The sequence below is a fragment of the Mirounga leonina genome, unplaced genomic scaffold (genome assembly GCF_011800145.1).
Source record: "Mirounga leonina isolate KUSES-001 unplaced genomic scaffold, KU_Mleo_1.0 Mir_153, whole genome shotgun sequence".
NCBI lineage: Eukaryota > Metazoa > Chordata > Mammalia > Carnivora > Phocidae > Mirounga > Mirounga leonina.
Window position 1 is genome coordinate 37,857,627 of NW_023270387.1, and position 23,092 is coordinate 37,880,718.

The window sequence follows — 23,092 nt, forward strand, 5'->3', positions numbered from 1 at the left end:
CTTTCTTGCTTGCTTGCTTTTCCTGGCTAGAACCTCAATCATTGATGATATTAGGCATACTTGTCACATTTTGTTTTTTAAAATATTTTATTTAAGTAATCTGTACACCCAACAAGGGGCTCGAATTTACAACCCCAAGATCAAGAGTCACAAGCTCTATCAACTAAGCCAGCCAGGTACCCCATCATATTTCTAATTTTAAAGTGAATATGGCATTAACATATAACTTTGTAAATACATACATAGCACTTACAAAACTGCTTCTTAGAGCATGCACTAGGTGTTAGCTGCATAGAATCAGGGGATCCTACTTTGTTCACAACAATCTCCTTACTGTTTCTTTTTTTTTCTTTCTTTAAGATTTTATTTATTTATTTGAGAGAGAGACAGTGAGAGAGAGCACATGAAGGGTGAAGGACAGAGGGAGAAGCAGGCTCCCTGGGACTCGATCCTAGGACTCCAGGATCATGACCTGAGCCAAAGGCAGACACTTAACCAACTGAGCCACCCAGGCACCCTACTCTTTCTTAAACATACAAAGTCCCCTCCCTGCCTCTGGACTTTTAAATCTGCCAGGAAGGATGTTTCTCCAAATAATTTCATGATTCACTTTTTCATTTCTTTCAGGTCTCTGCTAAAATGTCTCTTTATCAGAGTCTTTTCCTGATCTCCCTATATAAAATGTGTAATAAAGAGTCTGATTCCATTTTTTATGTTGACTGCTGACAGCTTTTAAGCATTATTCCTCCCTCTTCCCATTCTGCTCCATATTTGAGCAAGCTGATAAGCCTGGCTGCTCCTTCTTTGATACTTGTGGGAAATTTAAACTGCATATGGAATCATCACCCTGGCCCTAACCCTTCACCACCATAAAAACCTCAAGCCAGTCTCCTTTCCCTGTTCTCTCAAGCCAGTTTTGGATCTGCTTGGGAGCTGTCCAGCTTTCCCTAGAAAGCCTCATTATGCAAGCAGTAAATCCTTTCAAACCCTGTTGGGGTGTGTGTGACTTTTTCCTTCTCGACATCCAAACCGAATTTTGGGTGATGAGTTCATCCTGTCTCACGTGAGATGGACACAACAAAATAGCATCCTCCTTTACAGTCCATCCTATGCTTTATTTTTCTTCATAGGACTTAATACCACCTGTCATATTATATATTTGTTTATTGTGAGTTTTCCCCCAATATATAAATGACTGAATGATAGAGCCCAGCATCTGGTGAAGCATCTGGCATAATCTTCCACACACTCATTTATTCAACAAATATTTACTGAATGCCTGCTTTGGCCAGGCACTGTTAAAGGCATTAGTGCTACACTGGTAAATAAAGCCCTTACCCTCATGGAGCCTACATTCCAGTGGGCAGAGTAGGTGTCCAATACGCTTTTGTTAAACCAATAAACAGTAATATTTTTTTCTGTCTGGAGGTAAGATATTAAAAAGAAACATTATATTGTGAACATAAAATTTTTATACTTTTTTTTTTTTGCTTCAAACTGGTGCTTATTTAAAAATAACATTTAGGCGTTTAAACTCACAGGACATGTTATAGGTAACATCCAAAGAAGATAATCAAAAAATATTTTTTGAAGATTTAGTATGTGTTTGGTATTAAAGAGCTCCTAAATTTACACATGGTTAGCATTAGCAAGATTAAGATTAGACAGCTGATTTCTGACTAATGATTATTATAGAAGAATATCCAGGAAAATTTCAATAATTACAATCAGTAAAATAGTATAATTTTTTATTTTACAAAGGACAGTGGTCATGTTTAGCAATAGCTTCACTTGTAAATTAAAGTATACTCACTTCAGTGCTGTATTTTGATACTGTTTCTTTTCCCTTTCCTTCTGGCAAATAACCCATAAGGTACAAACTGCTTCCAACTGGCAAGCTAAACAAAGGCAGCGGCATCATGGTCTACTACCTAGTTGCCAGTGTTTGTGAAAGGCAAACTGCAAACTTCTGAGTACGGTTCAACCCCACCAAAAGGGGTAAAGTTGCTTCCTCTGACCACCTTATTCCATGAAAAAAAGTATACTCGGATTTCTGAAACGGATTTTTTAAATTTAGTACTAAGATTCAACAACTATCAACATTTGTAACACTTATTTTTCTAATACCCAGAAACATCCACTTAGGAGTTGTGAGACTAATTTGAAAAATTTAATAATGTTATACAAATGTAAGTTATTGCCAGTAGACGGTAGGAATAAATCACATGATTCTGTTGTTACTAAAGAATAAAAAAATAATGAAGAACATTTTCATTACGTATATTTGTTTCCAAAAATCTCTAAGATAGTTGCATGAAATAATAGAGTTTAAGTGTCAACATACCTTTCAGTTAAAGGCCCCCAAATGGGATTTAAGTAGTGACATCATTTCCATTGGATTTTATAGTAGTATCAATTAATGAGTTAATTAATCAGCTTTAGTTAATTATTTCTGTTTCACTTGATCTAATCTCGCCCAAATGAGTGGGTCTCTTTTGGTTGGTCGATGCGATACAGAAACTCCGCAGGCAAGAAGTATCCAAGATATTCCACCGTGTCTGGGGTAGTGTCATAATGGTAGTGTCCACCTTCTCCATGATGACTAAAGCAATGAGTGTGCTCCAGTCTCGAATCAAACCCCTAGGACAACAGACAGGCCATCTGTCAGTATTCAAATTAGTTTGGATAGGGTTTGTTCGAGGGGGAGGGAGACCTTTCTATTAATGTTACAATAGTTTTTACTTTTTTAAGTAAGTAACACATTCACTTAATTCAAAATTCAAAGGGTGAAAAACGATATATTCATTAAAATGTGTCTTTCCATCTCCTGCTTTTACTACTTACTCCCTTTCCTTGCAGGCAACCAGTGTAAGCAGTTTCTTATATATCCTTCCAGGAACATATACTTTTGTAATTTTTACTCAAATGGTAGCACCCTGTACATACTGTGCTGAATACTACTTTTCTTCGTTTAACAATATGCTTGAGATCTTAGTATATCAGATTATAAAAGAGCTTCCTCTTTCTTTTACACCTACATGGCATTCTACTGTACTTACATACCACTTTCCAACTGACATCTAGATTATTTCCAATTCTATTACAGTAATGCTTTCATGACTAACCTTTTAACTAATAATTTCACATATTTTGAATATATTTAAGGATAAATTACTAGACATGTATGTAATCATTAGATCAAAAAAATATGACTAGTCAGTATTCTGGTAGATACTTTCTTTGAATTGGTCTACATTATATCTTTTTCTAGTGTATAATATTAGACTATAATAATAGTATAATGAGCAACAAATAAGATAGGATACCTGAATCTTGGTCTTGATTCTACTATTTAATAACATGACTTTGGGTGTTATTTAAAATACCTGTGCCTTAAAAAAATAATAAAAAATAAAATAAAATAAAATAAAATAAAATAAAATAAAATAAAATAATAAAATAAAATAAAATAAAATAAAATAAAATAATAAAATAAAATAAAATAAAATAAAATAAAATAAAATAAAATAAAATAATAAAATAAAATAAAATAAAATAAAAAATACCTGTGCCTTCATTTGCTCAAAAGTAAAACCTGCCCAGCCTAACTCATAGAGCTGGTTAGCCACCTGCTGCCTTACCTTTCATGATAATTCTGGAGACTATCCTAGTTCTTAAATAATAACACAAAAGTGTTATCCTAAAAACTAAGCATTATCACTGTATGACACTGCAATATAGAAGACAGACATAAACTTACTGGGTCTCTGGAGACAAAAACTGGCAGACAAACCAAAGGAGCTTTCATCTCATAAAAGCGCAACCATTTATTCACCTCTTCATCAGAGTTCAGTGGGCAGGAAGAAAATTCTGTGGGCTACAATAAAAGATCATTCTAAATATATAGAATATTATTGAGAATTAAACTTTTAAATTATATATAACTTCATGAAGTTAAAAATTTAAGCCTTCTTATACATTTAATTATTTTTAGAATCAAAACAAATTACATACCCTAGTTTTCAAAAGGATCACCAATCAAGTGTATAACCTAAAATGTATGAATGAATGAATGAAGGAATGAATCTATTACTATCTTTTTATTTTTCATAGCCTCTCAGTTTTCCTGGAAATATATCCTCATCCTAATTTTAAATCTCATTACTGCTACCAGTAGATGGGTGGGGGAAGGGGGAAGCAAGGCATTAGAAATTGGTAGAAGCATCAAAAAGAATAAAATACTAAGGAATAAACTTAATCAAGGAGGCAAAAAACTTGTACTACAAAGCACTGCTGAAAGAAATTTAAAGAGACTCCAATAGGGGCACCTGGGTAGCTCAGTCTTTTGGGTGACCAACTGGATTTCGGCTCAGGTCATGATCTAAGGGTCTGGAGATCAAGCCCTTAGTCAAGCCCCATCTGCAGCCCCCCATCGATCCCTTGAGCCCCCCGCCCCCGTGGAGCCCCACTATGAGGGCAGCAAGGAGCACCACAAGGAGCCCTGAGGGCACAGCAGGGAGTCTGCTTCTCTCCCTCTCCCTCCCCCCCCCCACTCGTATACGCGCACACATGTGAGCTCTCTAAAATCTTTAAAAAAATAGGATAAAAAGATTCCAATAAATGAAAAAATATCCTGTGTTAATGAATTGAACTTAATATTGTCAAGATGTTAATACTACCAAAAGTGATCTAAAGATTCAATGCCATCCTTATCAAAATCCCAAAGAAGTTTTTTGCAGAAATAGAGAAGAATCCATCGTAAAATTCATATGGAATCACAAGGGACCCTGAAGAGCCAAACCAATCTTGAGGGGAAAAAAGAAAGTTGGAAGTCTAATACTTCCTGATATCAAAGTTATTACAAGTAATCAAAACAGTGACAATGGCATAAAGATCAGTGGAATAGAATAGAGATCCCAGAAATAAACCCTTGCATACACAGCAAATAATTTTCAATAAGGGTATCAAGACCATTCAATGGAAAAAGGATAGTCTTCAAAAAATGGTGCTGGGAAAACTGGATATTGATGTGCAAAAGAATGAAACTGGACCCTTAATTTATATATACAAAAATTAACTCAAAATGGATCAAAGACCTAATGGTAAGAGCTAAAATATAACACTTAGAAGAAAACATAAGGGAAAAGTTTCATGACATTGGATTTCACCATAATTTCTCAAATTTGATATCAAAAGCACAGGCAACAAAAGGAATAATAAACAAGTGGGACCACATCAAATTAAAAATTTTTGCACTGTAAACAATCAACAAAATTAAAAGACCATTTATGGAATGGGAAAAAATATTGGCAAACCATATATCCAATAAGGAGTTAATATCCAAAATATACAAGGAACTTATACAACTCAATAGCAAAAAAACAACCCAATTAAAAAACAGACAAAGGAACTGAATTAGACATTTCTCCAAAGAAGACATACAAATGGCCAAGAGGTATATGAAAAAGTGCTCATATCCACTCATCATCAGGAAAATGCAAATCAAAACCATGAGATATCACACCTCACTCCTGTGAGGATAGCTATTATCAAAAAAACAAAAACAAGAAATAACAAGTGTTGGCGAGGATGTGGAGAAAAGGGGACACTTGTATGCTATTAGTAGGTATGTCAACTGGTACAATCATTATGGAAAATGGTATGAAGTTCCTCAAAAAATAGAACCATATGATCCAGTAATCCCACTTCTCCCACTTCTGGGTATATCTATCAGTGGATGAATGGATAAAGAAATTGTGTGTGTGTGTGTGTGTGATTTAATTATATATATGTGTGTGCATGTATATAAAATTGTGATATATACATATGAGGAATGTTTTTCAGTCTTAAAAAGGAAGGAAATCCCACAATTTGTGACAACATGGATGAACTTGGAGAACAGGGTGAAATAAGCCACACACAAATATTGCATGATATCACTTATTGGAATCTAAAGAGTCCAACTTAGAGAAAGAGACTAGAATGGTGGTTGCCAGGGGCTGGGGGTGGGAAAAATGAGGTATTGCTCAAACGGTACAAAGACTTTTCAGTTATAAGATGGGTAAGTTTTAGAGATATGATGTACATTATGGTAACTACAGGCATACCTTGGAGATATTGTGGGTTCTGTTCCAGACCACTGCAATAAAGTAAATACGCAATAGAGCAAGTCAAATGAATGTTCTAGTTTCCCAGTGTATATAAAAGTGATGTTTACACTATACTGTAGCCTTTTAAGTATGCAGTAGCATTTTGTCTAAAAAAATGTACATACCTTAATTTAAAAACCCTTTATTGCTAAAAAATGCTAACAATCATCAGAGCTTTCAGCAAGTCATAAACTTCTTGCTGGTGGAGGGTCTTGCCTCAGTGTTGATGGCTGCTGAGTGATCAGGGTGGTGGTTGCTGAAGGCTGGAGTGGCTGTGGCAATGTCTTAAGACAGTGAAGTCTGCCACATCAATTGACTCTTCCTTTCATTAATGATTTCTCTGTAGCATGCGATGCTGTTCAGTAGCATTTTACCCACAGGAGAACTTTCAAAACTGGAGCCAAGCCTCTCAAACCCTATAGCTGCTTTAGCAACTAAGTTCATGTAATATTCTAAACCCTTTGTTGTCATTTCAACAATCTTCACGGTATCTTCACCAGGAGTAGATTCCACCTCACGAAACCACTTTCTTGGCTCATCCATAAAAAGCAACTCCTCATCTGGTAAAGTTTTATCATGAGATTGCAGACATTCAGTCACATCTTCAGGTTCCACTTGTAATTCTAGTTCTCTCACTATATCCACCACATCTGAAGTGACCTCCTCCACTCAAGTCTTGAACCACTCAAAGTCATCCATGAGGGTTGGAATCTACTCCTCCCAAACTCCTATTTATGTTGATATTTTGGCCTCTACTCTTGAATCACAAATGTTCTTTTTTTTTTTTTTAAAGGTTTTATTGATTGGGGCACCTGGGTGGCTCAGTCGTTAAGTGTCTGCTGTCGGCTCAGGTCATGATCTCAGGGTCCTGGGATCGAGCCCCTCATCGGGCTCCTGCTCTGTGGGAAGCCTGCTTGCTTCTCCCTCTCCCACTCCCCCTGCTTGTGTTCCCTCTCTCGCTGTCTCTCTCTCTGTCAAATAAATAAATAAAATCTTAAAAAAAAAAGATTTTATTTATTTGGCAGAGCGTGCGCACAAGCAGGGGGGAGTAGCAGGCAAAGGGAAAGGGAGAAGCAGGCCCCCCGCTGAGCATGGAGCCTGACTGGGGGCTCGATCCCAGTACCTGAGATCATGATCTGAGCCAAAGGTAGATGCTTAACCAAGTGAGCCACACAGGTGCCCCTCACAAATGTTCTTAATAACATCTAGAATGGTAAATCCTTTCCAGAATGTTTTCAATCAACTTTGCCCTGAGCTGCCATATATCTACAGCAGCTATAACCTTATGAAATATATTTCCTAAATAATAAGACTTGACAGTTGAAATTACTCCTTGATCCATGGGCTGCAGAATGGATGTTGTGTTAGCGGGCATGAAAACATTAATCTCGTGGTGTGTCTCCATCAGAGTTCTTGGGTGACCAGGTACATTGTCAATGAGCATGAAGGGAGTGCTTTTTTTCTGAGCAGTGGGTTTCAACAGTATGCTAAAAATATTCAGCAAACCATGTTGTAAACAGATGTGCTACCATCTGGCTTTGTTGTTCCATTGATGAACACAGGCAGAGTAGATTTAGCATAATTCTTAGGGGCCTATGATTTTCAGAATGGTAAATAAGCACTGGCTTCAACTTCAAGTCACCAGCTGCATTAGCCCTTAACAGGAGAGTCAGCCTGTCCTTTGGAGCTTTGAAGTCAGGCACTGACTTCTCTCTAGCTATAAAAGTCCTTGATGGTTTTTCTTCCAATAGCAGGCTGTTTTGTCTACGCTGAAAATCGGTTGTTTAGTGTAGCCACCTTCAGTAATGATCTTAGCTAGGCCTCTGGATCACTTGCTGTAGCTTCTACTTCAGCACGCTCTGCTTCTCCTTCTATTTGTATGTTACGGAGACAGCTTCTTTCCTTCAACCTCATGAACCAACCTCTGTTAGCTTCAGGCTTTTCTTCTGCAGCTTCCTCACCTCTTTCAGCCTTTTATAGGATTGCTCTGGATTAGGCTTTGGCTTAAGGGAATGTTGTGGCTGGTTTGATCTTTAATCCAGACCACTAAAACTTTAACCACAGCAGCTATAAGGCTTCTTATCATTTGTGTATTCACTGGACTAACACTTCTAATTTTCCTTCAAGAACTTTTCCTTTGAATTTAAAACTTTACTATTTGGGTAAGAGGTCTAGCTTTTGGCCTTTCTTGGCTTTTGACATGTCTTCCTCACTAAGCTAAATCATTTCTAGCTTTTAATTTAAAGTGAAAGAAGTGCAACTCTTCCTTTCACTTGAACATTTAGAGGCCATTGTAGTGTTATTAACTGGCCTCATTTCAATATTGTTGTGTCTTAGGGAACAGGGAGGCCCAAGGAGAGGGACAGGGACAGAGACAGGAGAATGGCTGGTTGGTAGAACTGTCAAAACATACCAACATTTACTGGTTAAGTTGTCCATCTTATATGGATGTGGTTTGTGGTGCCCCAAAACAATTACAATAGTTACATCAAAGATCACTGATCACAGATCACAATAACAAATATAATAATGAAAAAGTTTGGGATATTGTGAGAATTACCAAAATGTGATACAGAGACAGGAAGTGAGCAAATGCTGTCAGAAAATTGGTGCCAAAAGACTTGCTTGATGCAGTGTTGCCACAAACCTTCAATTTAGGAAAAATGCAGTATCTGTGGAATGCAATAATGTGAAACACAATAAAACAAGGTATGCCCGTAGTTAGTAATGAAGTATTATATACTTGCATATTTAAAATTCCTATAATTATTTGGTATTTACGAATAGATTTACCTATAATTCTGTTTTTAATAATTTGGAAAATTAAGTATTTTCACAATGCTGTGTTTTTCTTTGCAAAATCAGCTGGCTCGCCATTTAAAATTATCAAGATGGGGTGCCAGGGTGGCTCAGTCGGTTAAGCATCTGACTCATGATTTCACCTCAGGTTGTGATCTCAGGGTCGTGGGATGGAGCCCCACATTGGGCTCTGCGCTCAGCATGGAGTCTGCTTGGGGTTCTCTCTCTCCTTCTCCCTCTGCCCCTCCCTCTGCTCGCACACATGCTCTCTCTGTCTCTCACTCTCTCTCTCTAAAATAAATAAAATATTTTTAAAAATACAATAAAAAATAAAATTATCAGGATAAAAAACTTTAAAACCAAACATTTTTTTGGTGATTTTACTGATAAAATGAAAAGGAAATTAACTTTAATGACTTTTATACTATTCATTCGTTCATTCCAAAAAATTATTTTAAAACCTGAATGTCCTAGGTCTTGCTTTATATAATATTCCATTCTTACTGTCTTACAAACTTGTGCAATTAGCCCATAAGATTATAATTCTCATAATGAGTCCTTTCCCCAAAACAACAACCATCTTTTTTTTTTTTTTTTTGAGAATGAGAGAGAGGGAGAGAGAGGGAGGGATGGTGAGGGGCAGAGGGAGAGGGAGAGAGAGAATCCCAAGCAGGCTCCATGCCCAGCATGGAGCCCAATGCTGGACTCGATCTCACAACCTGAGATCATGACCTGAGCTGATAACAAGAGTTTGATGCTCAACTGACTGAGCCACCAAGTGCCCCACCACAACCGTCTTAATAGCAAAATCTATGTATGGAGTTTGGGATTCTGGCAATAAAAATGATAATCCATGTCTAAGGCTTATACTCACATCTCTCTAGATCTTAAAAACAAACACAATGAAAAGAAAGTTCTAATTTATTAACATGAAAAAAGGACCCTACTTAGATATTATCTCACAGTGTGATTTAAAGCGTTGTTTGTCATTTAAGTTTTAAAGTAATACAATCATAGTAAAAGTATTCAGGTGTCTCTAAGGGTAGAATTCTCAATGTATATTAAAAAATCCTAAGATCTTCAGTATGTGCACATACATACCCACATACACATGCACGCACATACACGAAGGCCCTTACCATTACATGAGTCTTCACTTTTCCCTTCTGAATTATGAAAGTACCTCCCATCCCTACAGGTTTATCTCCGTAATGTTTTTCAAGAGTCTGTCTCATACAAGTCACAAAGTTAAGTTTTCCAGTTCTTCTTTTGGCTTTCACCTCAATGACCTAGAGAGGACATAAATATGCATACCATTGTTCTAAGCTGCAAAATTCTATGTGAATCACTATCAAAGTGAAACACATAATCTAATGCCATCAAGCAAATATTCACTTGTTTGCTTAGAACACCCACATAGAAGTTGAGTGAGATGTCTCAATCCTGTCTTGATCAATGATATATATTTTATATATATAAGTTGTCATTTACTCTAATAAGTCTTATTCATGCTTTCTTAGAGAGAGTTACAGTGAAGTCCTCCACTGAGCTCTAGAGATTCTTATCTTTATATATTAAGGTGGTTAAAAGTTGAGAATTCCTGGCTTAAAGGGGTTAACCTCTGGTAATTTAGATGGGAAGAGAAAGTGATTACATTTTTTCCTTTCCCTTAAAATTCTGGACTTGTATTACTTCCACTTAATTAGGTCTTTTTTTTTTTTTTTTTAAAGTGGGCTCCACACCCAGCATGGAGCCCATCTCAAGGCTTGAACACACAACCCTGAGATCAAGACCTGAGCTGAGATCAAGAATCAGATGCTTAACCAACTAAGCCACCCAGGGACTCCTTAATCAAGTCTTTTTAATTCACTACCTTGTTTCTCAAAGTAGCTAAAGTGGCTACCTCTATTTAAAAATCTGAGAGTTCTCACAACTGCTAACACTGTAATCATCTTTTTGTGTTCTAACAGGAAGTAAATATGAAGTGAAGCATTAATTTTCCTACCCTCCTCCTTGCTATAACATTTTACTACCACCATTTCTGTCTAGGTCAACCAACATCTGATCCATCGGCAATGAACAAATTACTTATAGACTAACAAAAGGTAGGCACTATCTATTTATTTCAACTGAATGGCTCAGGTATTTGACTCACTCTCCACATGAATATTGTTACCTTTTATTCCTCAGAAAAAAAGGTACTCTTACTAAGTATTCTTTTTTTTTTGCTTACTAAGTATTCTAACCTCAGTTTTAAATAAGACTTTCTCCTAGCCTATAGTACCACAGTAATCTTTCATAAGATTACTGGGTTATTTAAAGAAATTTGACTTAGCTAGTTTTGACTTTTCTTAAGAAAACTGTATTTGTGGCAATAAAAGCTCAACTTTTTAGGGCGCCTGGGTGGCTCAGTTGGTTAAGCGACTGCCTTCGGCTCAGGTCATGATCTCAGGGTCCTGGGATTGAGTCCCGCATCAGGCTTCCTGCTCCTTGGGAGCCTGCTTCTCCCTCTGCCTCTCTCTCTCTGTCTCTGTCTCTCATGAATAAATAAATAAAATCTTTAAAAAAAAAAAAATCCTTAAAAAAAAAAAAAAGGCTCAACTTTTTAGCTGTCTGAGAACTTTTGGAGAATACTGTGTTTTTGTGAACAAAAAAATCACCTTTCCAGGTTGACCCTCACTGGCAAAAAGATTAGCCAGTAATGCACACCCAAAATCATGATGTTTGTCACTGTATTTCTCTAGTAGGCACCCTCCATCTGCAGGGTTAACACGGGCAAAGTAACTTCCATTCACTGGAGGTTTGTGTTCACTTTCTGTTTGTATAACTGGCATAAACTGAAAAGAAAAGTAAATAAGAAAAGTAAATTAGTCAACCCTGGCATCAATATGCAAAGAGAATATTTGAGTAACATAACAAAATATCTTATCCTTAAGATATTTTATTTTCAGGACCTAGTAAGAAAACATGAAGTATGAAATATTTAATTTGAGATTCAAAATGTTAAAGATTTACAAACATCAAAAAATTGAAAAAATATTTTATAAAATGTTTACAATATTTCTTACAGCGTTTCTGTAACATTGTAAATTGTGCTTTAAAATGTCTGACTTTAGATTTTAAACTTTTTTTCTATATTGAACACTAGGTAAATTATATTAATCTTTCTACAAAAGAACTTGTAAGACTATTGACTAACGGTCACATCTGAAGAGGTGAGGGGATGGGCAGTCTAAAGAGGTCCTTCACTCTTCTATTTAAGAGACGTGAAGAAACAGTGATGTTTTTATGTTGTAAATATACTAACATACACAGTAATAGTACGTTTTGTAAATAGTCATCATACCACAGGGGTAGGTCCTTACTATTTAGTCTGAAAGAGGGAATTAATGAACTCATTAATTATTCCATTCATCTTCTGATCAAAAGCTGTTCTCATATCAAAAGGAAAGATCTAGAGTGAAGCTAGGAATTCTCTGATGTGTAATGATTAAAATCTTTCATAATCCATGGTCCTCAGCAGACCACATTAGGACTTCAGACTCATCTAACACTGAGTATATACCCTAAGAAAATCTGAAATTAAAGGTCAGTGCTCCATTATAGAGCATATGCTATAGTCCAAATCTATATCAAACAATATCAAATCTATAAAGAAAAATGACATCGCGTATTTGTAATTCATTCAAAAAGCATAATTCCTGATAGGGCAATAAAAGAAAAAAGATAACCAAATGTCAAATCAATAAAATAAAATAAAATAATTATATGTATGCTGACCTCACAATTGAACCCAAGAGTCTGAAATGGGCCTGCTCCTGCTCCAAGAATAAAAGCTCCAGGAAGCTTGATTTCTTTTGCAATCTTATTTATATCATAAACCTATGCAAGAAGAAAAAATATTATTTAAATGATAACTCATACAAATCTCTTGGTTTACTTTTTTTGACTGAGTCCATTAACACTTCCTTGCCACATTGGTCAATGGATCTTCTAATAATAAAAAGAGGAATCAATCCAATTTCTTATAATCTTCATGTGAATGTGAAGAGTAAAAGTACACTTACTTTTTCTTTTTTTACAAAAGGCAATAAGTAAGGCACACCTCCTACTTCTGCAATTCTAGTTTTCCCACAGATGCCTAAAAAAAAAAAGTCATCTTAAAAATAGGCAAAACATCTAACTTAAGCATAAAATGCCAGAAGGCACTAATTTAATTTATTAAGAGTATATAACTTCTCCATTCTCACAGTTTTACAAGTAGCAGGGGTTGGAAGATGAAAGTAACTATGATCGCTATCCTATTCTAACTGTGTTTCTAATATTGTCAGAAATAAGCATGACTTGATATAGTTGGTCGCATAAAGGCAACAGAATGTTGGTAATAGAGCAAGGCCAGAATTGAAGCCAAAGTTTGGATGGCATGAGATTTCCAGAATTAGTCTGTAATAACCTGTTCCTTTAAAAATCTGTGCTTTTGGTGGGGGGAGTTGGCTAAAATTGTATTTTAATATAGAATATTTTGCTGTTTGAGTTATTAACTCTTTGAGAAATCCATACTGAGAAACCAAAGTTGTTTATTCCCAAGGTTGTTTATAGAAATGCAAGTAATTAGAGATAACTTCAGATGCTGGGAACTTTCTACTTACATTTTTAATTAACATCATAGGTACAGCTAGACACAATTTGGGAAAGGTACATTTTTTTTTTTGAAATGTAGAGTGGAAATTAATTACCTTTTGTTTGAGAAAAAGTAGTCTTGTCAGTTTCATACTAACATTATTACAAAGTAAAGTAGATAAAATTGCTCTATTTCTTCAGTTATGCAGAAGGTAGATGTACAAAATTTTTATAGATCCCATTTATAATTAGGGATTTTAGAAATGTCTTCTACGGGATCAGCAGAAATTACTCATGGATAAGAATCTTTCTCATAAGTTAGTAATGTTGAAGTTGTCTTTTTGGTTTTGGGTTTTTTTTTTTTTTTTTTTTAATTTTAAGTAAGCTCCACCCCCAACATGGGGCTTGAACTCAGGACCCTGAGATGTTCTACCAAATGAGCTGGCCAGGCACCACCGGTAATGTTGAAGTTGAAAGAAACCATTGGGGGATGATTTTAAATAGTCTAGGAAAAAGACAAGTAATGAGCTAAAAATGGTTGGCTGTAGAGATGGAGAAGAGGAAATTAAGAAAAAGAACAAGGGAGAATAAGCAACTATGGTGAAGGAATGAGCTAAATTTTAGACATGCTGACCTCAAGTTGTCCTTAGCATATATAGGCGGAGATGTCCTGTGGACAGCTGGAATTACTGATCCATAGCTAAGAAAAAGAGAGCCTGAGGTGAGATGTGCAGATTTCAAGTTCTTGTATCCAAGTAGTAATTTAAAACCACAGGAGTGGATGGAAAAATGCAGAGAGATTGTATAGAAGAAGAGGCTAAGGAAAGAATTCTAGAAAATTCTGTCAGGATTGAAGAGCCTGCCAGAAAGAGAAATGAGCTAGGAAAAATAAGGAAGAAAGAACGTGGAATTAGGAAAGATACCAAGGAAGAAGAGGCAAAAGAACCAAGGAGAGAGGAGAGAAAATGTCAGGCATCAATGGCTGGGTACTATGAAATATGTGAGAGATCAGAAAATACTAGTAAGCGTACCAAAGTCACTGGTGACTTCAGTAAGACCAGTTCATGTAGAAAGTACCCTAACTACATTTATGAAAGATCATTCATATATAAGCATACATATCTAGCCTCCTTAGTGTTGCCATTTAAAGGCTTACAAATTATTGACTAGAAAATTCTTTGGATGACAGAATTAAGATTAACCATTTTTTCTTTTCCTTGTATTCTTCTGTGTTTTCTGATTTTTAAATTTTATTTTAACTAATTACTTATTTAGTGGGGGGAATAGATTACTTTTATAACTGGAAGAACCATGGCTATAAAAAAGTATAATGCTAAATGATTTCAAGGTACAACGAGAAATTGCCATCTGGTACACAAAACTTCTAGAATTTACAGGTATACTTAAAATCAAAGACTTTAAACTGGAAAGACCAAAAGGAACATGAAAGCCAAATCTCTCCATTTTAATATATTTGAGGCCCAAATACATTAGTTGGCTTACCTAGGGTAATGAAATCTGTACGTGACAGAGAAAGAAGCAGAGTCCAGGACTTCCATGTAAAACTACTTTTTAACAAAGATGTCAGTTACATAATGAAAGAGGAAATGAGTGTGAGTGTTTATCTCAAACTGCTCATCACAGTAGGGTATAATGGGAGAAGGTCAGACTTTAGAAATAGATAGACTTGGATTTGAATCCTGCTTATGATTACTACTGAGCTTGCTTAGCCTCTCTGAGCTTCGGTTTTCTCATCTATAGACTGGGGCTAGTACTTACCTTGCAGTATTACTGTAAAAATGAAAACATCAAATATAGGTGTTTATCATGCAAATTATATTTACTCGATCAGTATTAATTTCCCTTCTTACTTTAAACATTGGCTGGATGATCACTTGGCAAATAAGTATTTCAGATGATTCAAATACAAGGCTTTTAAGATCACTTCTGGTCTTGAATAAATAAATTAGAACATAAAAATTTATGTTTCTATAACAGTCACTTCAGTGAGCTAAATTTTGACATGCTGACCTCAAGTTGTCCTTAGCATATATAGGCGGAGATGTCCTGTGGACAGCTGGAATTTGTTAGTTAAAAACAAAATTCTCATGTGATATCAAGGATTCTAGGCTACTGAATATCTATTATGTAACCTGTGAAAATAACAAAAGTGCATAAAACAGTATTTTCCCACAAGAGTATAAAATGAAATTTGCTCAATATAAGAAAACAGCACAGAAATTCAGCATGATTTAGTCTACAATTTGGGACAATATCCTTTATTTGTAGATAATTTAAGATGGCCCTTCATAATAATTCTCATTTCAGAAAAAGATTAGGACTGAAAAAAGTGAATTGCAAAAATTGTTTACCTTTCACAGGAAAGGTGAATGGCTCCTTAGTCAAATCAGGGCAATCAACCACAGAGACCTGGACATCAGCAAAGTTATCCTTTAGCCCCTTCTGCAGAACTGACAAAGACAAGGAAAAAAAGTTCTTTAACATTAGGTAAAAATTTGCCACCATATATCAAATCTTCCCTCAACATTTTGGGTATCATGCTTCCAATCTAAACTTGTATTATTAAAAGTTGGGGGGAGGAGTGCGCCTGGCTGGCTCAGTAGGTAGAGCAAGTGACTCTTGATCTTGGTTCAAGCCCCAGGTTGGATGTAGAGCTTACTTAAAAAATAAGGGGGGGGGGCGGTGAAATGGTCTTCCTAATGAATATAATTAGACATTAGACACAATCACATGTGTCATATCAAATACCCCCGTAAAAATCACTATAAATCTGTAGAGATTTAAACCATTAAAGATAAACACTGCACTAAGGTGAGGACTACCTACCTTTTGGGGAGAGAATTCTAAAGACCTATTGAAATGTATATATTTAAACGGTTAGAAAGTAAGCAATTACATGCAACAATTTCATTGATACTTGAAGAGAAAATGTTGAGCAAAAGGAGTAAGACACAAAAGAGTATATATATAACTTCACTTATATATACTTCAGAATCAAGTAATTAAGGTGACAGAAGTCAGAACAGTGTTACCTCTTGGGGTAGAGATATTGACTGGAAAAGCAAATAAAGGGGTCTTCTGGGATGCTGGAAATATTTTATATCTCAATCTGGATGGTAGTGACATAATAAATCTAGGAGCAATGTACTTTTTTTTCTTTTTTGTTAGAGATGGGGAGAGGGAGAGAGAGAATCTTAAGCAGTCTCCACACCCAGTGCAGAGCCCAACATAGGATTTGATCTCATGACTCTGAGATCATGACCCTGAGATCATGACCTGAGCCGAAATTAAGAGTTGGATGCTTAACCAACTGAGCCACCCAGGTACCCCAGGAGGAATGTACTTCTAAGGGTGATAAGTTTCCATAAAATTTTTTCTGGGAGTAGTCAGACATTAGTTTAGGTTTTATAGAATCAGATTCTCCAAAACATAAAGTCGTCTTAAATCTAGCCATGTAGACATTCCACACCAGATCTTTTAGCTATATGAAAACAGAAATCAAGTTGCCTGGAAAATTCCCCTCCCTAAACTAACAACTGCAGACTTATAAATAGAAAAAGATTTCAGCATGTAGAAATATAGTAAAATCTATTTTTTATCAATTACAGAGACCGAATTCTTGCTCTAGGGTTTTCTGTAAAACTGAAAATAAATTTTAAGCCAAAAAACTCAGATTCCATTTCTATTTTGTACTAAATATAATCTGTACATATAGAAAGAACATAAAACACAAACACACAAGAGAAGATAGATGTAGAAAGGCCCTCAAAGAAATGATTCCTAGCTGTTCTATCGTATCAGGGAAGACAGAAAGACTGACAGAAAAGAAATACAGGCAAAGAATACTAGTGATACAGATTGTTTACTAGCTGCCACCTAAATTTAGGAAAAAATAGGAAGGTTAGAAGAAGAAAGCCACAACCAAGCAAAACCCAAGTACACTTCGTGATTTCAACCTTATCAGGAAGACAGACAAACTATCAGGATGGGTGCACTTTGAAAAGGCTGGTTTTATAGGTACTATCAGAACCTAAAGGTTGTCAAATAAATGTTAGCTTTCTGACAGGCTATACAGTTTTGGGTTAGTACTATTCCTGGCTTCATTTCATATTCCTATTTTTATTTTCTTTTTCTTATCTATCACTCCTCCTAATTAATCCTGTGAAGCTGCCTTAAATTCTTGTTCGAACAAGGGGAAATGCATAAAAATACATGCAGACAGAGAAATCTAAGCAAGTTCATCGGCAGTCTATCATGTCAGGAGAAGGGGAAAGAGTAGTAATGTTAGGGACATGATTAACATACCACAGTAGGTTATATATTTAAGAATATTGTAACTGGTAAAAAGTTAAAATTATGTGACTTTGTGGGCATCACACATACTTAAGTCTTGGATTGCTATATTCGTTTTTACTCTGTAAAGTTGGTATCTTAACAAGAATCTTCAAATGGTGAGTTTAGTTTTTTTAGGGGGGCATAATTTTGGACTCTCTCAATAAAAATAATACGAAGGCTCCTGTGTGTCTCTGACAGTTGGGCATCTGACTCTTGGTTTTGGCTCAGGTCAGGATCTCCTGGGTCCCAGGATGGAGCCTGAGGCTCAGCGCCACTTAGGGCAGAGTTGGCTTGGGATTCTTTCCCTCTTCCTCTCCTTTTCCATCTGCCCCTCCACCTGCTCGTGCACGCGTGCTCTCTCTGAAATAAATAAATAAATCTTTAAAAAAAAGTACAAAGAGATATCAAAAAGGAAAATGAGGGAGAGGGAGAAGCAGACTCCCTGCTGAGCAGGAAGCCCAATGCGGGGATCCATCTTGGGATCGTGACCTGAGCCAAAGGCAGACACTTAACTGACTGAGCCACTCAGGCACCCCAGGAAAATAAGTTCTGCAATGGAAATACTATTGCATAAATCATATCTTAGAATATTTTTATTTTTAAATTTTTTTCCCTTAGAATAATTAAAAAAACCTCAAAGTTATTATTGTATTTACCTCCAACAAGCTCCTCAAGACTTGGCACATGAAAAGAATACTCAGCACAAGCCATTTCTTTCTTCTTTAGGTATCAGGATATACACACAAAACTATGGTAGGCTAATGACCAGAAGAGTTTGCCTATGTAGGCTAATGATCACAAGAGTTCACTGTGTACCATGCATGAACAGCTGTTGCTCTGGAAAGGAACACAAGAGTTCAGTTATATAAAAAGGGCAAAAGGGCATTTATGTTTCTTTCCTCACAGAAAGGCAACCACAGTTTCCAGTATTTAACATTCCAAGTGAGAAATGCCCAAGTAACCTTTCTTTAATACTGATATTTTAAAGTCAACACTTAAAATAGATAAAAGGAAATGCCAAACTAAGAAGGCACATGATTCATTTTTTTTAGTCATATATGTGGATCGAACATGCAGTTTTCTAATGGTTGGTCTAAGGAACATAGGTCCTGAAGCAAAAGGTAGTTTTTAAGGTTTATAAGTAACTATTTAAATGGTTGTAGATAACAGTATAAGATGCTCAAGTAATTCATAGATAATTTGTGTTTTCTATTCTATATTTGACATTTAGGCTAAAACTTAAACAAGTTTCTTAGGTTATCACTTTTATAAAAGAAAATTTAAATTACTAAGAGAAATGCAAACTTCTACAAATGAGTAGCTATTGAAATTCAAATTATTACTTTTACTTACAAATAAATAAAGATACTTTCTTGGTAAGCAGCTTTAATGTTCAATTATTCTGATAACCTAACCAATTATAGTTTGATGTTTTAAAAATATATGCTAAGCATATTTTACAATAAGTAGGCATATATACACAGAGATTAGTATCTTAACCTTAAGTGTTCAGGTGATAAGGTACGCAAGCAGAGCAAAGTAAATAAAATGAAGGAAAAAAAAAAAAGCAAAAATAATGTGAGGTGGGCAGGGAATCCCACTCTCAGCCAGTTGCAACAAAGAATGCAAGCAAAACTCTTTTAAGAGTGTTTCTAAGAGCACTATTCAGATTCTCATTAAAATTGTTAATGGAACACCTCATTAATTATTAATCTCAATAGTTTCTGATACAAGCTTACTTGGTAAGTGAAAGGTGGTCTTTCAATATCACTTGGAAAATCCCCCCACCCCCACTTTTTAAAAAAAATTTTCCAAAGATTCACAGGTTTCTTAGAAACCAGGTTTCTGGTTTTTTGTTTTGTTTTACGATCTTATTTATTTATTTGTCAGAGAGAGAGAGAGAGCACACAAGCAGGGGGAATGGCAGGCAGAGGGAGAAGCAGGCTCCCGCTAAGCAAGGAGCCTGATGCGGGGACTCCATCCCAGGACCCTGGGATCATGACCTGAGCTGGAGGCAGATGCTTAACCAACTGAGCCACCAGGCATTCCTGGGTTTCTGGTTTTGATGATAATTTCAAACAACATATCCTCCACAAACATGCTAATCTCATACATTTAGGACTTAACATTTATATAAGTACTTCATCAAATACCAAATTTTATTATTCTTTAATTACATAATATGCATAATCAGTCTCCCAAATAAAATATCAACTGTTGATAATGGGCCCCAAGTCCTATATAATCATATTTCAATGATCTCAAGCATATCTTTCAGTTGAACAATCTATAATTGTTCAGGAATGAAACATTTTAACTTTTTTTTTGATTTCAGATGGACAGAGAATACGTATAAATATTCCTGTATACTCTTCACCTAGATTTTCTAAATGTTAACATCTTATATTTTCTTTATCAGAAAATACTAATTAAGAACATGTCAAAATCTGCTCAATACTGTATTTATTTATAATGAGAAAAATAAAGCATTCTAGATATTTCTGTTTATAGTAGGAGTAATAAAGACAAGTTTAAATTCAAATACAATCCTAATTTTACACCCTTTGCTATCTTTAAAAGGTCAGATTTTTTTTGTTTGCTTGTTTTCTTTCCCCACCAAAATAAAAACAAAGTCCAACCCCGGGAGGCTACAGTTGAATAACTGGTTTGGAAATGTAGAACTTCGGGCAAGCCAACAGCCCAGAAGGCAGTGTGGTAATGTGTGTATAAATGTGTTTATGTGGGAGGGAGGAGGGGAGGTTGAAGCTGGATTGATGAGAGAAGGGGGTTAGAAAGGTTCTAATATAAACTCAAGTGTGGCTCTAGGAGGACAGCTTTAGGCCTAAGGAGGCACATGATATTTACCCTCCAGATTCCATTGCTGGGAGTCAGTGGCCCAGAAGGAGGGTCTAAAGAAGGGAAGAGTATAAAGGGGAGGCAGCTGGATGAGTAGAGCCGCAGAGACAATGCCTGACAGGGTAGGCCAACTGTAGCAACCAAGCTGATAACCATTTATTGGCAGCCTGCTCTATAACAGGTACCATGTTAGGCACTTCACATTCTCTCAGAGCCTCTCACACCAAATAGATATTATAATTCTCATTTTACAGAAGAGGAATAGGCCAGAGAGAATATATTATTTACTCGAGATCGCTCAGGTATTAAAGTGGCAGAAATAATTCAAAACCAAATGTAGCCCTCTGTAAAGCCAGAACTCCTCACATTATACCATACGGGTTAACTTGTGACCGAATGACACATTTCAGCTCCTAGAAGGAAGAATTTGTACAGAGCCATCTTATAGCACTCAGAGTTATCATCTGTTTGCTTTGTTCCTTTCACCCAGGCTGTGATCTCTTTGAAGATAGGACTGTGGTTCTGTCGTCCAAGTGCCTTCCTAGTGGGCACCAGTTCAGCCTTAATTATTTATTGAATATTTACAGTGTATCAGACTCATAAGGCTCTGAGATAGGGCTGGCCTCAGGGGTGTGCAATTAGTATAATGACACAGGGCCATGTGCTCAGAATGGCATTTGGTTTAATGCTCTGTTGTCACCACCCTGAAATTCTTAACTTTATATTTGAACTTTTAAGACCAATAGGACAATGGAGCATGTGCAGGACCAGAGGCCAGAGGGGCAAAGTGCATGTCCACCACTATTCCTTGCTACCTCATTCACATAAAGCATTTGTGAAACCCCATGAGCACAGAAATCTGGTGGACCCACCATCTGTGGAATTCTGCGAAACTCAAAGTCCCCTGATTCTGTAGTGTTGGTAGAATGTGCATACATCAAGAAGTTAAAAAAAAAAAGAAAATACAGGTGAGTTGGTTTTGTGCAGTCTCCATTGTTCTAGTAAGAACAAAACACATGTTTGTATGAGCTAAGAAATATGAACTGTGAATTTCATCCATTCTGCATAGGAGTTAACCGTCCTTACATTTGTATTTAAAACTGGCATTGCATGCTATAAGAAGTAAAACTCATGCTAATAATTTATATTTAAAATTTTTTCTTTACTTTGGTATCAAATAGCAAATTTCTATTAATAATAACAGCATAATAATAGCACGATTAACATGCTATTATAATTAAAAACAGAAAGTTAAAACACCATGACAAGTCAAAGGAGATACTACAGAAGAAAGGAGATGGCTCATATTTTAGCACCTTTAGTGGCGCTTTTTGAACAAGGGACCCTGCATTTTCATTTCGTACTGAGCCTCACAAATTCCACAGCCAGGCCAGCTCCCACATAGGTGAGTAAGACATGCCCTACCTGCCCTGGAGCTTCCAAGTATCTCCTAGACTGTGGAGATGCCTAGAGGATTCGACTTTCATGCCTGGAATTTTTTTCAATATTTAGACCGAAATTGAGTAAAGAGATCAGATTACCTTCCAGGTCTGTTCAATCCTGGGATGACACTAACTATACAGAACTAGGCAGCTTTACGGTTCTATCATATGATACAAGAGGTCTGAAAGTGGACCCATCAAACCAGCTCATTCCTTTTTGTAACTCCTTTAGGGGGAAAAAAATCACCAAAACTAAACTAGTTTAAACTGTTTCAACACTCAGTGGCCGTTCAGGGGACTAAGGAATCAAAATCGTAGGAAAAAAAAAATCCACCGCTGGTGTCTTGGGATAACGTTAACCAAGTCCTGGAGGCTGCGCCTCAGTTTGGGGGGAAAGAGCGAGCTAATGAAACAAGTCCAAAGGTGGAGAGGGGAATGGGGTGTGCTATGGAGTAACACCGGCTTCCAGAACAAAGGTTACACATTTGGAGTCACGGTCAAAGCATGAGCCTGTCAGTTTCACACAGAAGAGATTTTTGAAGGCAAAAGTAGACATGACAAAACACAGCCAGCACCACACTCACCGCCACGCACACACCCCCGAAGGCTTTAGAAAAGCCGCCGACAGCTCAGCAAATGCGAGACACCGGAAACAGAAGAGTGGCTGACTCCTCGCAGTTCACATCCACTCCGTTTACTTGGCCCCACAATTTGTTCTTGTCATTTCTGGAAAGGTTCTTGACTATGCCACGTGCCTACCAGGTTAGCGAAGCCGGCACCTGAATCCTGACTTTGTCCGTCAACCCCGCCTCCTCCGCATTTGGGCGTTCAGGCACCGCCCACCGCCAATCGCCCCACCCCTCGCGGCGG

At 36.5% G+C, this 23,092-nt stretch overlaps 1 protein-coding gene across 3 annotated transcripts; it reads right to left on the reverse strand.

Moving 5' to 3' along the window:
• Window positions 1–1,731: 1,731 nt before the first annotated feature.
• Window positions 1,732–23,060, reverse strand: CUNH11orf54 (chromosome unknown C11orf54 homolog). 3 transcript variants are annotated; one of them, XM_035009386.1, is made up of 9 exons: window positions 22,982–23,060; window positions 18,581–18,761; window positions 15,941–16,039; window positions 13,016–13,089; window positions 12,729–12,830; window positions 11,609–11,785; window positions 10,088–10,237; window positions 3,761–3,877; window positions 1,732–2,640 (listed from the first exon to the last, which is right to left on the reverse strand). In XM_035009386.1, exons 2-9 carry the CDS (start codon window positions 18,633–18,635, stop codon window positions 2,467–2,469), a joined length of 948 nt encoding a protein of 315 aa, XP_034865277.1. In that variant the 5' UTR covers window positions 18,636–18,761; window positions 22,982–23,060; the 3' UTR covers window positions 1,732–2,466. The 3 variants fall into 3 exon arrangements, with proteins under 3 accessions (XP_034865277.1, XP_034865276.1, XP_034865278.1); XM_035009385.1 differs by having other exon boundaries at window positions 22,807–23,016; XM_035009387.1 differs by lacking the exon at window positions 18,581–18,761 and adding an exon at window positions 14,203–14,268 and having other exon boundaries at window positions 22,807–23,007.
• Between the last annotated feature and the right edge of the window lie 32 nt (window positions 23,061–23,092).

Coding starts and splice junctions, on each gene's coding strand:
- CUNH11orf54 (XM_035009386.1), bottom strand. CDS start 18,635: ATGGCTTGTGCTGAGTATTCTTTTCATGTGCCAAGTCTTGAGGAGCTT. Junction 11,786..12,728: donor CTCTTGGGTTCAATTGTGAG/GTCAGCATACAT, acceptor TTTTCTTTTCAG/TTTATGCCAGTTATACAAAC. Junction 3,878..10,087: donor AAGTGAAGACTCATGTAATG/GTAAGGGCCTTC, acceptor CTTTTATTGTAG/CCCACAGAATTTTCTTCCTG.